This window comes from Mesoplodon bidens (genome assembly GCF_964165515.1).
Source record: "Mesoplodon bidens genome assembly, chromosome: 16".
Lineage (NCBI taxonomy): Eukaryota > Metazoa > Chordata > Mammalia > Artiodactyla > Ziphiidae > Mesoplodon > Mesoplodon bidens.
This window is the reverse complement of record NC_138173.1, coordinates 45,262,211-45,278,345: the sequence shown is the minus strand read 5'-3', so window position 1 is coordinate 45,278,345 and position 16,135 is coordinate 45,262,211. Positions and strand designations below refer to the sequence as shown.

Below are 16,135 nucleotides of genomic sequence, written 5' to 3'. Positions count from 1 at the left end.
TTTGGCTAGCATGTCTTTGAGATAGATAGATAGACATGGGTCAAAGGGCATGTGTATATGTAATTTCGTCAAATATTGGCAGATACCTCTACATAATGTCTGTATATTTTTGCACTTTCAACATCAACACAAGAAGGCCTGATTTTCCAATGTCTTGCCAGCAGTTGTCAAATTTTTAGGTTTTTGCCAATCTGATAGGCAGTATAATTTAAATTTGTATTTCCTCTTATTATGAGCAAAGTTAAACTTTGTTTCATATATTTCATATATTATGGCTGCTTCTTTTTCTGGGAACTGTTTGTTGATATTTCTTGCCCATTTTTCCTATTAAAGTGTTTTTTCCTCAATTTTTTTTAGAAACGCTAGGTGTATATATACACTGTGCATGAATCTTTGTCGGTAATAGAAGGTGCAAATGTTTTTCCGTTTGTCATTTTTCTTTTACTTTGCTGTGGTATTCTGCCACCAAAGGAATATCCTATGATTTTTTTCCTAGGATTCACTATTAAAAAAAAAAATTACACTTTGATCAACTTGCAATTTATCCTGCTATATTACCAAATTGGTAGATCTTTTAAGAAAATGTTATAATTGAGTTAAATTCCATTATCCTGATTTAGTGTAAGATATTCTTGTATGATTTATTTGGAATATAAGCTTTTGAGAACCCAAATACTTCGTAGCTATTTCAGCTGTCAAGGAAAAGCTAAAATTAGATTTTCAGATTTTACATAGAAAAATTTCAAGGTGGTTTCCAACACTGAATTTACTAATTTTTGTTGTGTTTTAATAGGTTGATCGTGATCGAGATCTTCTTATTCAGCAGACAATGAGGCAACTTAACAATCACTTTGGTCGACGATGTGCTACTACACCTATGGCTGTACATAGGGTGAAAGTTACATTTAAGGATGAACCAGGAGAGGGCAGTGGTGTAGCACGAAGTTTTTATACAGCCATTGCACAAGCTTTTTTGTCCAATGAAAAACTGCCAAATCTAGATTGTATCCAAAATGCCAACAAAGGCACTCATACAAGTAAGTACTCTACAGGTAACAAGCACATACAAATTCTTTCCTTGTTTAATGGAAACAATGATAATCACGGTTAATGTATATTTACACTTTTATACCATTTTATTCTAGATTAATGATTTAATCTTGTATAAACTACTATAATTGACGATTTACCAGTTTGCTCTTTTACTGCCACACTTATTTCCATAAATGGTTGTGATTGTACTATTTTTTTCATCTCAAATTAAAACGCCTGGGGAGTGGGAGGTTTAAGATCTATGGTAATATAAAAATTCAAAGAGCAAACTGCAGGATTTCCCCAATCCCCGTATTTAATAAGTAGAGATACTTAGAAGAAAATGCTATTGTCTAGAACAGTGCTTTTCAAAGTATAATTTGCAGAGTCGCTCCAGTCTCCCATGAGATGGAGCTTGCAACCAAATGTAAGGTGGCTGTGTCACCAACTTCACTGTTTAATTCAGCAAGACTTTGTTTTTTGGTAATAAGGTTTCTGTATTAACATCCTGGTGTAAGCTCTGCCTCCTGGAGGATCAGCACTTTGGGGTTAGGATTCTTAGCTAATTTTCAGGATTACGATTAGCATATTAAAAAATGTGTGAAAACTATAAAAGGTTGAAACTGGGGGTTCATGTGAGGTAGGGGCAGGAGATCGTCAGTCTTGTAGGTGGATGGATATAGTAACTGAGGGAGAAGGAGTTACCAACAAAATCCTGTGTTTTACCGAGGCTGTAGCTGTACCTTACTGGGGTTCTGTAAACTGCCACCATAAAAGCTGACTGAGGTCTGGAAAAAAGCTGAATGAGCTCTGGAAAGAATTGAGGATGAAAAGATGGGGCGAGTACCTCAGCCTTTCATCACTAGTTTCACCATTTGACTTTCTGTAGTTCTATAATAAAAAGAAATTATCAAGTGTGAATGAGGAAACCTGGGAAGTCATGACGTTTCAGAAATAACTTTTCTGCTTACTCTTTAGGAAACCATACCCTGGTTTATGCTTAAGGTTTTAAGAATAATAATAGCTGGGTGGCTATAATGCCTTTAATGCCAGAAACTAAGAATAGAGAAGATATTCAAATATGTAAGAAATCTCAGCATTATTTATGGTGGAACTAACATAGCCCCAGTTGCTATGTATTATTTCACAGCTTTGACATGACAGGGGGATAAATTCATTAAACAAATACTGAGTGAACATTTATTACCTACCAGGTTCATTCTACAGAATCACCCCCAACCCTCAAAACCATACGGAGAGTGACAGAAAGGCACTTACACAGATGATAAGGAAGATGATCTACGGTTGTCATATTCTTATTATGTTTGTCTCATGTCCTCACATTGACTTTAACATTTAAAGTAGCTGCATTTACATTCATCTAAACAAAGTGTATTTCATATTTTTTTCCAGGTTTAATGCAGAGATTAAGGAACAGAGGAGAGAGGGATCGGGAAAGAGAGAGAGAAAGGGAGATGAGGAGGAGTAGTGGCTTGCGAGCAGGTTCTCGGAGAGATCGGGATAGGTGAGATAATTTTGTGTCTTTTATTGAGTACCATCTTTTTGGATGAATTGGAGGTAGGCCTGTAAGTAAGAGTCTCAATTATGGACTTTTAGAAAATGAAAGTTTTAATAATTGGATATATGTATTGTAACTAAAAAAGTCTAACCAACTGTTATTAAAATATTCTGCTTTAAAAACCCAGAGGCAGTTGAAATTATATTGGCTTTTTATTTATCCCGCTCAAGTTCCTAATTTTTTGAAATTTTTATTAACTTCATATCATGCTTTCCTAAATTTGTTTTAAAATTTTAATTGTGGCAATTGTGTTATTTAAACCTCTAATTTTTCATGTGTTAGGATGGGGTAGCATTTTACTTTTGACTAAAATTTCCAGTAAATATGGGTGGGCTCTTGATGTCTGGTATTTTAAGGTCCTATTCCCTTAGAATCAAATTAACCTATGCATTGCAGATTTATAGATTTTCAAGTGACAAAATCTAGATAATCTTTATTTCCCCACCATCATTCTTTAGGCATTCTTCCACCCTAGTACCATAACTGGAGCTAACTGTATGCTCTGGTTTTCCAACTTTGCTACTAGTTGCACTGATATTTTCATTTTGCAGACGAGGGAAATGAAGTCATAATAGCTTTGTTCATCTTGCAGGGATTTTAGAAGACAGCTTTCCATCGACACTAGGCCCTTCAGACCAGCCTCTGAAGGAAACCCTAGTGATGATCCTGATCCTCTGCCAGCACATCGTCAGGCGCTCGGAGAGAGACTTTATCCCCGTGTACAAGCAATGCAACCAGTATGTATGGTGTACTTAGCTACCTCTTAACTGGCTGTGCCATTTTTGGTTTTCAGTTAAGGCTGGTATTTTAAAAAGTTGCCAGCTACTGGAAAGCCATGTGGTTGAGGACTGCAATAAAAAGGAAGCTTAGGGAGGGAAAGAAGCAGGACTTACTGGAGAGTAATTGTATATAGCTTGATGTTGTTTTTACTACCTATGCCAGGTTGGCATTCTACCTAGTAATTTCCTTGTGTGCTAAGGAATGATCTGTTCATTGTATTTATTTGTACCCTTATTTGTACAAATTATTGTTACTTTGCAGGTAGAACACATTGCAAATAGTGTACTTTACTCTTTTTTGCGGGGGGGGGAGTAAAATTGCTTTACGGTGTTGTGTTAGTTTCTGCTGTACAATGAAGTGAATCAGCTATATGTACTTTACTCTGATACGTATGACAGGAAGATTTTATTTTGAATGTTCTGTCAGAGGTTTCTTTCATGGAATAAGAAACATAACCTAGTTGTGTTTTTTTGTCTTTATACATAACTATATGTACATGTTACAGCAAAAGAATAGTAAAACAGAGTCAACCAATTATATTTCAGTGAATCCTTAGCATTAAATATAGGCATCTTTTTCTTTCTCCTTCTCCCTCCTTCACTTCTTGCCTCCCTCTTTTTTGCTACACTAAATGAAAAAAATGTTTCCAGGTCTCTGATGAGGAAGGGAAAAAAATGAAAATTGAGTATTTTTATGTTTACTCATGGGTATCAAAAACCTTTAAAAAAGGTTGTCAACCAATATTAAACTAGCTTTAATAAGACTGCTAGTGCACAGACTATTTAATTCCCTACCAAAAAGTTTTCTATAATTAAGCTTCCAATTTAATAAAATCCATTACTGGTTCAGAATTTTTTTTTTCTATTTGTTATCCAAGTTTCTTACATTTTCTTTTTTTTTTTTTCTGATAAAAGATTGCTGATTTAGACAAGAGGTTTCAGAGAGTAGAGGCAAGTAACATTTGTTTGTCATTTACAGGCATTTGCAAGTAAAATCACTGGCATGCTGTTGGAATTATCCCCAGCTCAGCTTCTTCTTCTTCTAGCAAGTGAAGATTCTCTGAGAGCAAGAGTGGATGAAGCCATGGAACTCATTATTGCACATGGACGGTAATGTATACAATTGGGAAGACATTTTAGTTTAAACATCAGCTACTTTATTTTTAGGATGTGGCTGTCACCATATCTTAAAATTTATACTAAATAGTACAAGACTTTAAATGGCTTTTTAAGAGATGGCTTAAAATCCATGAGTGAGACAGCTGACTTTCACATGTATTAGAAGGGCAGAATTTTAGCAGTCACTTTAGGTTCTGAAGATTTTTTACGAACCTTATTTAGAAACTAACTTATAAAGAAGTACACCTCATTCTCCACGTGAATACCCCTAATGGCAGAGGCCAAATACCTCAAGGAATTGGGTGTAATCCCTGAGTCCTTGCAATAAACATGAAATTTCTTTTAGACCTCCTGATTTATCTTAAAAATCATGCAAGTTTTTGTTTTCTATTGTGTAGTATATTTAATATAAAACTTAAAAATATCTATCAGTTAAATTACTTACCCTTCCTTTCCCCAGGTGACAGGTAAAAGTGACAGGAAGATATGCCATACTTAATCTGTGCCCTACTGGGGCTACTCTGATATCCAGTTTAAGGCTTTGAAGTGTTATTTTAGACGAAAATGTCTATTTATTTTTCTCCTAGTCATGATATTGAATGAGGAACTTAGATTAGATAGAGTCCTAGAGATGGATAAGTGGGTAGGCTAAGCCCTGAAACTAAATAGCCACTTACCGATTCCAGCTATTTACCTGTCTCAGAGCCTTTGAATGGTCCAAGCCAAAGACTATTGCTAGAAGTTTATTTGCTTTGCTGTTACTACTATATTTTTCTTCTCTTGACTTTCATGCACTATGTCTTTATTCCTCTTCCCTGTTTCCGGAAGTATCAACACAATGATATAGCTTAGCCCATTATAGAAAAAGTTGCAAATAATGTGTGTTTTTGATAAAAAAGATATTTGTAAATATATGTAAGGGTTGCTGCTTTAGAAGTGTTTTCTGTTGAATGCAAGAATATAATATTGACTGCTTTCACCTGGCTTTATGGATTTAACTGTGGATTTATTAGTATTCTAGAATAATTAAATACCCTAGAGCATTTGATTCCTATTGTGGTTGCTTTCTGAACATTTTTCTGTTCATTTACAATGCTCCCCCTGAGCTCAAGTTTTAGTACCCCTATGAAGACTGCATTTATTTTGTCTTAAATCAGGTAGCCTTTAGTTCATTGTCTTGGATCATACATGTAGCATCCTTTGTTTTTGTGTATGTTATTGACATTTTTGTTCCTAGAACTGCATTAAGACTAGTAAGTGTCCTAGGTATTTATTTACTTCAAAACTTAAATGTATTTATATATTCTTATAAATTTAAATGCATATGATTTTCTCTACACTAAATTCTAGAATTTCAGTTAATCTGAAATGTGAAAGGTTGTTTGTTTTTAGGGAAAATGGAGCGGATAGTATCCTGGATCTTGGGTTATTAGACTCCTCAGAAAAGGTACAGGTAAGGGACGTTTTGTACATATGCTAATAATAAGCACTTGGAATTTAAATTACAGAAGGGAGAGGAAAGCATATTTACAAAGAAACTATGTCTTTGTAAGTAAAATGCTTGATTACAGTAGAGGAAAAAGCAAAGATTAGTATAAAGGTGTCATATACAGAATCAAGTAATAAGACTGGTTGAGTTAGGGTTCAGTGTAACCCCACTCACTGGCTGCCTCCACTTGAGCACAGGCTGAACTAAGCTTAAATTAGAGATGTCGTTAATTAATATCAGAGAAGGAGAGCAGTCCTATGGATTCCTAGGTCTCCTTCCTCAAGTAAGGAGAAGAGATCCAGAGAAAATGTGACATATGGTATAGCAGTAAGAAGGCTTTTTAAAGTGCATGATGTATTTCAATTTGTAAGCTACCTGAGAATTTCAGTGCCAGCCAAGATATAATCTTATCTCTTTCACTGACTACAACTAAAGACTCTGGACAAAATACAAAAAGGAACTGCTTGAGGATTCTGAAAAGTAAACAACAGCACACCGATTGGAGGGAAGTCAAAATTTGAAAAACTTATTTTGAAGCGTTGTTTCAGGCAAGAGAGTAAAACTGGTCCCCATTACTCCGTCTTAACTGGAAGGTAGTACATGCTTTAAGAAATAAACTACAGTATAAACCACTGTCCAAGTCCCAGACTATCCCATATGGTGCATATGCGGGGCAGACCCAATAGTATAATTAAAAGGCTTTGAAAACTTAATTGGTAATGGAACCACTGCACACAGAAGATGACACTTCCAAGCTGAACGTAACCAGGTTATTGCCTACCAAAGCCAAAAAAACAACATTCTCCATACCATTTTAACAAGACCCAGAGTTTTACAACTTAGTATTCAAAATGTCCAGGATACACTCCAGAATTATTCAACATACAAAGAACCAACAGAGATTCACTAATTCTCCTGGGAAAAGAACCAATAGCTGCTAGCCTTGAGATGACCCACTTGTTGGAATTATCAAAGACATTATCTCATGTTCTGTGAGATAAAGGTAAATAAACAAAAATGAATGGAAAGGTAGAGGTTCACAACAGAGAAATAGAAACTAGAGAACCAAGGGAACATTTTAGAAAGTACAATGTATGAAAGAAAAAATTCACTGAATAGGTCAATAGCAGAACAAAGATGACAGAGGAAAATTCATCAGTCAGTTTGAAGATAGATAGAAATTATCCCTTCTGAAGAACAGAAGGAGAAAAGATGTCAAACAAACAGTTTTCAGAGACCTGTTGGACCATATCAAACATGCATGTCATTGGAGTACCCAGAAGAGGAGAACGAGATTGTTACAGGAAAATATTTGAAGAAATAATAGCTGAAAACTTCCCAAATTTGATGCAAGACATAGATTTATAGATTCAAGGAGGTCAGTGAACCCTAAAAAGGATAAACTGAAAGAAAACTGTGTCTAGATACATAATCAAGCTGCTGTAAAACTAATAAGGAAGCAAAGAATAGTGCCTTACATATAGATAAACAGTGATTTGAAAGGCAGTGGATTTCTTATCAGAAACTGTGAAGGCGAGAAGACAACAGAGAGCATCATCCTTAAAGTGCTTTTAGAATTGTCAACCCAGAATTCTATATCCAAGGAAAATATATTTAAGGAATCAAGGTGAAAGGAGCTACCAGAGTTTCATTAAATAGTTTTACTTAAATGGATAGAGAAGTTAACGGGCACAAGCTTTGTATATCACAATTCTGAAAGAATGAATTAAAGCTTATTTACATTTAAATACGAATGTGGCTTTACCTATCGAACTTTAAGTGATTTAGAGAACCAGTTCATATGTTTTGCTGTTAAAAATCAATCTTGGGTAATGTCAAAAATATTACTGTTAGTTTTTTTGGAGGGGGTATCTGGATTATTATTACTGTTAATTTTAAAGAGAGTTATAATGGCATTTTTTAATAAAAAATAATCCTTTTCTTGTAGACACATATACTAAAATATAAACAAATAAACAAATAAATAAAATCAATCTTGGGGCTTAATCTCTGATACTCTATTATTAGGAAAACCGAAAGCGTCATGGTTCTAGTCGAAGCGTAGTAGATATGGATTTAGATGACACAGATGATGGTGATGACAATGCCCCTTTGTTTTACCAACCTGGAAAAAGAGGATTTTACACTCCAAGGCCTGGCAAAAACACAGAAGCAAGGTTGAATTGTTTCAGAAACATTGGCAGGTAAAATAATCTTGTATTTGAATTTTTTTAATATTTCAGTTTATGAGACTTTCTAAAATATATTAGTTTGTAAAATGTGTATATGCTCTACTATAAAAATTTCTCAACATATTTTATGTATATTACATATGTGTGGGGCATTATGTGTTCTAGAGTTATTTTTTAATTTAAATACTATTTGCCTGTTTTTTATTTTTAGGATTCTTGGACTGTGTCTATTACAGAATGAACTATGTCCTATCACATTGAATAGACATGTGATTAAAGTGTTGCTTGGTAGGAAAGTAAGTGATTTTAATGAACCTAACTGATTTTACATTGCAAAAAATTTGTTTCATAAAATAATTATATATATAGCATTAAATTAGTATTAAATTTTAAAGCATTAGAGCCATTATAAATCATTTTCAAACATTTAATGACATGGGGAAAATCTGAATACATGGAGGAGAGAGCATAGAAGAATGAGTGACACACAGGTGGGTTTGGAGGGTTTGACAGACCTGGATCCTATTGCAGACAAATCCCTTGACATTTATGGCATATTTCCCCATTTATAAAATGGTAAAACAGTATAGTGCCTGGCACATAGTAAGTGCTCAGTAAGTTCTAGCAAGTAGTGGCAATAGAAGTAGTATTGTATTGAAAAGAGCAGTCCCAGTTTCAGAAATATACATAAGATGTAGGTGGGTAGAGGGGACAAAAGGATGTAAGAAAATACAGCATAGTATGCTTGATAACTATCTCTGAGTGACAGAATTAGCTTATTTTCTTTATGTGTTTTGATAGTTTGACAGCTGGTACATTCCTTTACGACAGGGGGTTGGGGGAGAGAAACGACATCCTTTTAAATTAATGCATAATACTAATTATAATCAAAAAACAACAAAATATTTTAGTCTTTTCTAGTGATGCACAACACACATCTGATATGATTAGCATTGTTAAAGCTGTGGTCTGTTAATAACTTTCTTTACTCAAACCCATTGGTGAATATTATTTTCTATTACAGCATATCATACTATGATACATATTTTTTCCTCTTTTTTTTTTTTTTAAACTCTGACTCTTGACTTCTTAAAGTGTTCCAGCTAAAATGTTCTTGTGCAGAGAAAGAAGAACTGGACTTAAAAGCTCAGCAACATAGAAATGTTGAGCCTTTAACAAGGTTTATGGAAAAGATTATGGAATCAAATAGACTCAAGTTTAACCCAATGATGTGACCTTCAGCAAGTTACTGGATTCCTCTTAGCATCAGATTTATCATCTGGAATTAATAATCTGTATTTTATGATTATTGTCAAGGCTAAACAGGATGTGTATTGAGCTTAGGACCAGTTGCTCGGCATAATCATTTTGCAATAATTAGTGCTGGTTTCTACAAATAAATTACTTTACAACTTAAAAAAAAAACTAGTATACTCCTGGTTTTAAATTTTTTAAAAATGCATATTTTTCATGCTTTGAAAATTAAATGTATTTATCAGAGCCAAAGACTTATTAAAATTTTACCTCTTTAGATCAGTTATATTTAGTGGAAGATAAAGAATAATCTTCAAATTAGATAAAATTCTTTATCATAGATTTCAACTTACTAATGAATTCAGTTAAGATGTTTCTTTCATAATTGATTTTCATATGATTACTTTCTTAGGTCAATTGGCATGATTTTGCTTTTTTTGACCCTGTGATGTATGAGAGTTTGCGGCAACTAATACTTGCTTCTCAGAGTTCAGATGCTGATGCTGTTTTCTCAGCGATGGATTTGGCATTTGCAATTGACCTGTGTAAAGAAGAGGGTGGAGGACAGGTAAAGCAAATGTGTGATTTTCTGATTCTGGCAGGAGAATTTGGTTAGTCTGTTGTGCTTGACATATAGAAAAACAATTTAGATAAATAGGGACCAAGACAGACAGACACACACACACACAGAGAGAGAGAGAGAGAGAGAAAAGACACAGTAGGAGATGGAGCGAAAGAGATGAATGTATGGAGAGTTAGTGAGACAGACTGAGAGGTCGAAGAGTTTATAGTTACTTAGGCCTAGAATGTTTGCATCCCTTAGATACTTGTCAGATACAGAATTGTCTTTAGATTTAAAATTTTTAGGAAATTGTTTTATGAACTGTTAACTTATTACTGCTTTGGCAAAATTGCTTTTAAATGGCACTGCTAAATTTTTCACAGGTGGAACTTATTCCTAATGGTGTAAATATACCGGTCACTCCTCAGAATGTGTATGAGTATGTACGGAAGTATGCTGAACACAGAATGTTGGTAGTTGCAGAACAGCCATTACATGTAAGTGTTTTCTGGAAAATGTTACTTGATCTGATGAGGCTATTTGTGTCTTCTGTGTTTTAAACTAGCTCACAGTGTATTCAGCTTGCTTATAAAAGGTCAAAAATTTTAAACCAAAATGAATTTACATACAATGTAAATTACACATGAATCGAGACCTTTCTTTTGGGTAAAACTCCTTGGAAAAACCATGTAATCATCAGAAAGTAGATTTGGTAAGGATGCTTTGTGGGACTGAAATGACTACTGTTTGGGGGGTCCTGCAACCAGCCATAGCTCTAGTGACTCACTAGAAGGACTCCTAGGTCTTGGAGGCAGCTGTACTCATCGGTACGGTTTATTATAGCAAAAGGACTCTCACAAGGGGAAAAAAGTACATCAGACAGAGTCTGGAGGAATCCAGATACAGGCTCCAAAGTTCTCTCTCTGGGGGCATGAGTTGTTACAAAGAACATACGTCTTCCTCCAGCAGTGAATTACAGCAATGCATGTGCAGTGTTTGTGTTTAGGGAAGCCTGCTTAAGAGTCACAGTGCCCAGGGTTTTTATTGGAGGCCAGTCCTGTAAGCAGTTCAGACCCCCAGAGGAAAAACATGTGTTCATCATAAATCTCCTTCTTTGCACAAATAATCTAGGCAACCTGGTACAGCAGGGTTTATTGTCCCAGGCATTCAAAATAGCCATATCAGTTAGTAATGTAAGGAAAATTCTAAAAACCAAGGACCATTCCTCCAATCAGGCTCTTCTAAAGAGCAACATCAGGCCCGCTCTTTCTCCTATTGAAGAATGTTTATGAAATGTTTCTGATCCCTGTGCTGGGAATAATTGTGTGGGCTCTGGAATCATACTGTCAGGGTTCAAATCATGGCTGCAGCCCCCTCTAGCTGTATGACATTAGCAAACTACTTAAGTATTTTGTGCCTTGGTTCCCTCCTCTGCAAAATGAGGATAGGATTAAATGAATTAACATATGTAAGTTGCTTAGAACAGTTCTTGGCACGTGGTAATTTCTCAGTAAGCTTCTAGATTTTGGGTTTGTGTCAGGGATGTTTGTTTTTGTCATTATACTCTTCCTAGGATGTTGACAGGATAGCACGTTTGACAGATTGAAGCTATTCTTAATGACTTTTGTTATTAACATAATTTAAAAAATTATTTTTGTTAACTCCTGATATGTAACAGTACTCCTTCACTTTTGAACCTGTAGCCCGTTTTTCCCTCTGCCACTCTTTTGAATCTGTTAATAAGAAACTCAAAATACAGAACTTAATTTTTTAGTATTATTTAGAATTATTTAGTATTCTTAGGCTGCTAAAATTAGATGTTGGACTTTAACAATAAATGCTATGTAGAAAATAAAGTACTGATTGATAGTAATAAACAGGTTATTTTTGAAATCCTCTAGGCAATGAGGAAAGGTCTACTGGATGTGCTTCCAAAAAATTCATTAGAAGACTTAACAGCAGAAGATTTTAGGCTTTTGGTAAATGGCTGTGGTGAAGTTAATGTGCAAATGCTGATCAGTTTCACCTCTTTCAATGATGAATCAGGTATGAAATTTTTTTAATGTTTATTTAAGGAATAAACTACATAGATAATTTAGTCAGTCAGTTTTCTGAGTTTCTGGTTCTTACATATTTACAGGGGCTTAGGAAATGCTGTATTACTCAGGTGTTTTTATATATATATTTTAAGATATGTTTGAACTATGATAGCTTAGCATTAGGTCATTCTTAATTCTTTTATTGTTTAATTTTTCTCTGTTTTAGCAAATGCATGGTTTAGTATGATACAAGTAAAAATTCCTTGTGAGCAACTGTGTGAAAAGGACTTTTATATACTATTAATAATTAAGAAAAAATAATCCATGTGACAGTTCTATTGGCCTTCCCCTATTCATGTTCCTTGAACTCTAAAGAATTTGACTACATGATGTTTGCTTTGTAGAACCGGATCCAAAGCACACTTAGAAAGACATAAGAGCACACAAACACATGGAGAATCTAGAAAGAATAACAAGAGGTAGTGATAATCCTAGAGTAACATTCATCTTTAGTGCTTGATTTGTTGCAACTCTTCCTTTTCAAGTCCCATATTCTAGGAATAGACTTTTTAGCTGTGACTACACAATAAAACACTGGAAGCTCCAAGAAATTCCTGAGAGGACTATAACTCTAGTCCAAGATTATTGCATACATGAAGATACCAGTTTTTTCCCCTTTATTTTTCATATTTTGCAAACAGCTTCAGCCAAATTATAGTAAGTTAAATTTGGATACGTTTTCTTGTTTTTCCTTCATGCTTGGCAATGTATAGATCATTGCATAGTAGTTTTTGTGCCACCTATTAATATAATTTTCAATACTTGTGAGATAAGAGCTTGGCTTATTTACAAACCAGAAACCTAGAAGCGGGAAAAAATTACCTAAAGACACTCCAAGTATGATCCTCAGATCAGCAGCATCAGCAGCATCTGGAAGCTTTTTAGAAATGCAGAATCTCTGGTTCCTTTCCCCTTTCTTCGCCCATGCCTAGTGAATGAGAATCTGCATTTTAAAAAGATCTCGATCCAAGTGATTTGTGAACTCATTAAACTTTGAGAAGCACTGGTTTAAGATCATGAGAAAACTCATGACTTACAGATGGGATTAAAGTCATGTGATTTTTGAGGCTGGTGGTTCATTTTTCTTGTCTTGGTCATCAGGATTGATTAATGAACTCTAGAGGTTTCACATTATGCAAGTGGTCCTAACTTCCTCTGTTAGGGTTAGCGCCCCCCCATTTTAATTTTATACCTACTTTTATAAGAAGTAATATTCTAAAAATATAACTGATATAGTATATATATGTATTTTTAACATCTTTATTGGAGTATAATTGCTTTACAACTGATACAGTATGTTTATTGAATTTATATTCATTTGTAGGAGAAAATGCTGAGAAGCTCTTGCAGTTCAAGCGTTGGTTCTGGTCAATTGTAGAGAAGATGAGCATGACAGAACGACAAGATCTTGTAAGTTAAGTTTCACAAGATTTGTAGAAGAAAACGTAAAAACCTTAAATACTAGGTATGACAGCATTTTGTTTTCAGTTTGTAATGGTTGGGCATTTTAATTTTGGCTAAGAAAATTATTGAGGGTCAGAAATAAAAGGCAGTTTTGTTTCTCTACTCTAGAACAGAAGTATGAGTAAAACTGTAAGCAGAGTGAAATACATCTTAGCTATTAAAATGCCATCCTTAGTCCCAGAAGATAATACCAGCTTATTGTTGAGACATGTTTTCCCCCCTATAGTGCTTATATATGCTAGCAGCCTCTTTTGTACATCCTTAATCTTTTTGCCTAGCAGCAAACCTTTGCAAAATTTTTGAATAGTATCTTAATTGCTCTGTATACTATGAATAGAGTAGCTTAATTATGAGTACTACATCTCTGATTTTATTATTACTTATTATTAACATAGAAGCATAAATGAGATGATATAAACTTTGATTATATTGAAAAGTCTGTCGAGTCTGTGGAACCTATGTCCAACCTTGAGCATATATCCAAGTCAACCTGTCCATTAACCTTGAAAGGCAGTCTAGACTTTCCTGTAGAAATTGAGGGCTATTCTTTACCCAGAAAAATCTCAGAGATCCTTTCTATTCATATTCCTCATAGTTCCCTGTGACATTTCCCCTGTTGATGCAGCCTTAGTTCTCAGTACTCTAAACCAGACCTCTTATAGAATGTATAAATGATCCAATTTCTAGATATATCCCCCAGTTTCATTTGAGAGGGAGAAATAAGTTACTTGTGCATGAAAGCACAAAACTTGCAGTTTCCAATTTACCTGTAATTCAGGCAGTAACTTATTGATATTTTTTTGTGGGGAAGGGGTCGTGCATTTAGCATTCCTTCATCTTTACGTGGCTCCAAGAGCCTTCCAGTATTTCTCCACTACAGCAAGACAGGTTGTCCAGCAGTCCTAGCTGTCAGCTGGGTTTTGTTCTTGGCTTAGCCATATGGTAGTTTCCTAGGTTGCTCTCTAGGTTGATTCCATATAATTCCATGTACTTTGACTTTCCCAATCTTGTGGACCAACCCCAAAGTCCCTACTAATGCTAATACCATATCTGTCCCTGTTGGCTTTAGGAGTACCTGAGAGCGTATTAGGGTTCTTGAGTCGATCTTTGGATTCAGAGCAAAACCTCAGTGCAGTCGGTCAAGTTAAGTCTCACTGCGTTTCTGCCTTCTACTGGAAGAGAAAGCTGTTAACTATTCAGTCTTTTATGAGAGAGAATCTCCCTCTGTAGGGGCCTCCAAATGTCTTAGCAGCAGCTTTAATTTGTGAGCTTTACTCTTTAAACTCCTGTTATACCAAGGTGTCTTTTACCTCCTCCTCTTCCCCTTCTGGGAGGTTATCCTTCACATATTGTTGGGTTTTTCCTTATGTGTCTCAAGGACAGAATATATAACAGCATTTCCTAAACTGTTTTCCCTTGAATTATTAGTCCCAGGATGGTGGGGTAAGACTACATAGTTTATTTCCCTCTTGGAGAGTCACAGGTCACTAGTAAAAGTTCTGAGAAGTCCTCTGGTATTTATTTCTCTTCCTCTAACTTCTTGGAGGTCCAGCGATGTAGTCATCTGTCTGGTTAATCACATATCCTTGGAGAAACACTTTACATTAAGTTTGTTTTTTACCTGTAAAATGAGTAGATTGGGCCAGCTTTACCTCTACAGTACCTTCCAGCTCTTTTATAGTTCTTTGAAGATTTTGGAGACCCTGACAGAGAGGTTTTTTTTTTTTCCTGCCTCCTTCTACAGAATTCTAGATGAGATTCCTCACAAAACTGTGCTTCAGGAAATAGTTTAGGTTTCCTAGTCATTCTGGGATAATGAATATATTTTGTCTGTTTAGTTGTACACTATAAATGCAAGATTTTAAAAGCTTTACCTTAAGAGATAGGCACTGTCTTACTGTCAGTGAGGAATGGTATGTATTAATGAAAATATTTCAGGAAAGTATATCTTTGGTTATCAAATTTAAAGAAAAAGTAATTTATGCTGTATTGCACAAATTAGATGCATTTTAAAACTCAATGTTGGGACTTCCCTGGTGGTCCAGTGGTTAAGATTTTGCCTTCCAGTGTGTGGGGTGCGGATTCGATCCCTGGTCGGGGAGCTAAGATCCCACATGCCTCGGGGCCAAAAAACGAAAACATAAAGCAGAAGCAATATTGTAACAAAGTCAATAAAGACTTTAAAAATGGTCCACATCTCCCCCCCCCACCAAAAAAAAATCTAAAAAAAACCCAAATATGTTAACCTGGCTTATTGCATGGATTTTGATGTACAGTAGATGCTGTCGAACACTTAATTACTACTATAAAATTATTATGTATCACAATGGACCACTGAAAATACTGGGGGTTTTTTTGTTTTGTTTTGTTTTGTTTTTTTGCGGTACGCGGGCCTCTCACTGCTGTGGCCTCTCCCGTTGCGAAGCACAGGCTCCGGACGCGCAGGCTCAGCGGCCATGGCTCACAGGCCCAGCTGCTGTGCGGCACTGTGGGATCCTCCCGGACCGGGGCATGAACCCATGTCCCCTGCATCGGCAGGCAGACTCTCAACCAGTGTGCCACCAGG

The 16,135-nt window shown here is 35.4% G+C and overlaps 1 protein-coding gene across 7 annotated transcripts in view; it reads left to right on the top strand.

Moving 5' to 3' along the window:
* Nucleotides 1-16,135, top strand: part of UBR5 (ubiquitin protein ligase E3 component n-recognin 5) — a 139,284-nt gene that overhangs the window by 122,128 nt on the left and 1,021 nt on the right. For all 7 annotated transcript variants that reach the window (XM_081258173.1, XM_081258172.1, XM_081258169.1 and 4 more), the window contains exons 48-58: nucleotides 794-1,037; nucleotides 2,446-2,557; nucleotides 3,204-3,348; nucleotides 4,370-4,500; nucleotides 5,902-5,962; nucleotides 8,027-8,202; nucleotides 8,402-8,486; nucleotides 9,857-10,012; nucleotides 10,390-10,503; nucleotides 11,908-12,052; nucleotides 13,430-13,515. In XM_081258173.1, coding sequence (XP_081114299.1) covers nucleotides 794-1,037; nucleotides 2,446-2,557; nucleotides 3,204-3,348; nucleotides 4,370-4,500; nucleotides 5,902-5,962; nucleotides 8,027-8,202; nucleotides 8,402-8,486; nucleotides 9,857-10,012; nucleotides 10,390-10,503; nucleotides 11,908-12,052; nucleotides 13,430-13,515 — 1,455 coding nt within the window. The remainder of the gene's footprint in view (nucleotides 1-793; nucleotides 1,038-2,445; nucleotides 2,558-3,203; nucleotides 3,349-4,369; nucleotides 4,501-5,901; nucleotides 5,963-8,026; nucleotides 8,203-8,401; nucleotides 8,487-9,856; nucleotides 10,013-10,389; nucleotides 10,504-11,907; nucleotides 12,053-13,429; nucleotides 13,516-16,135) is intronic.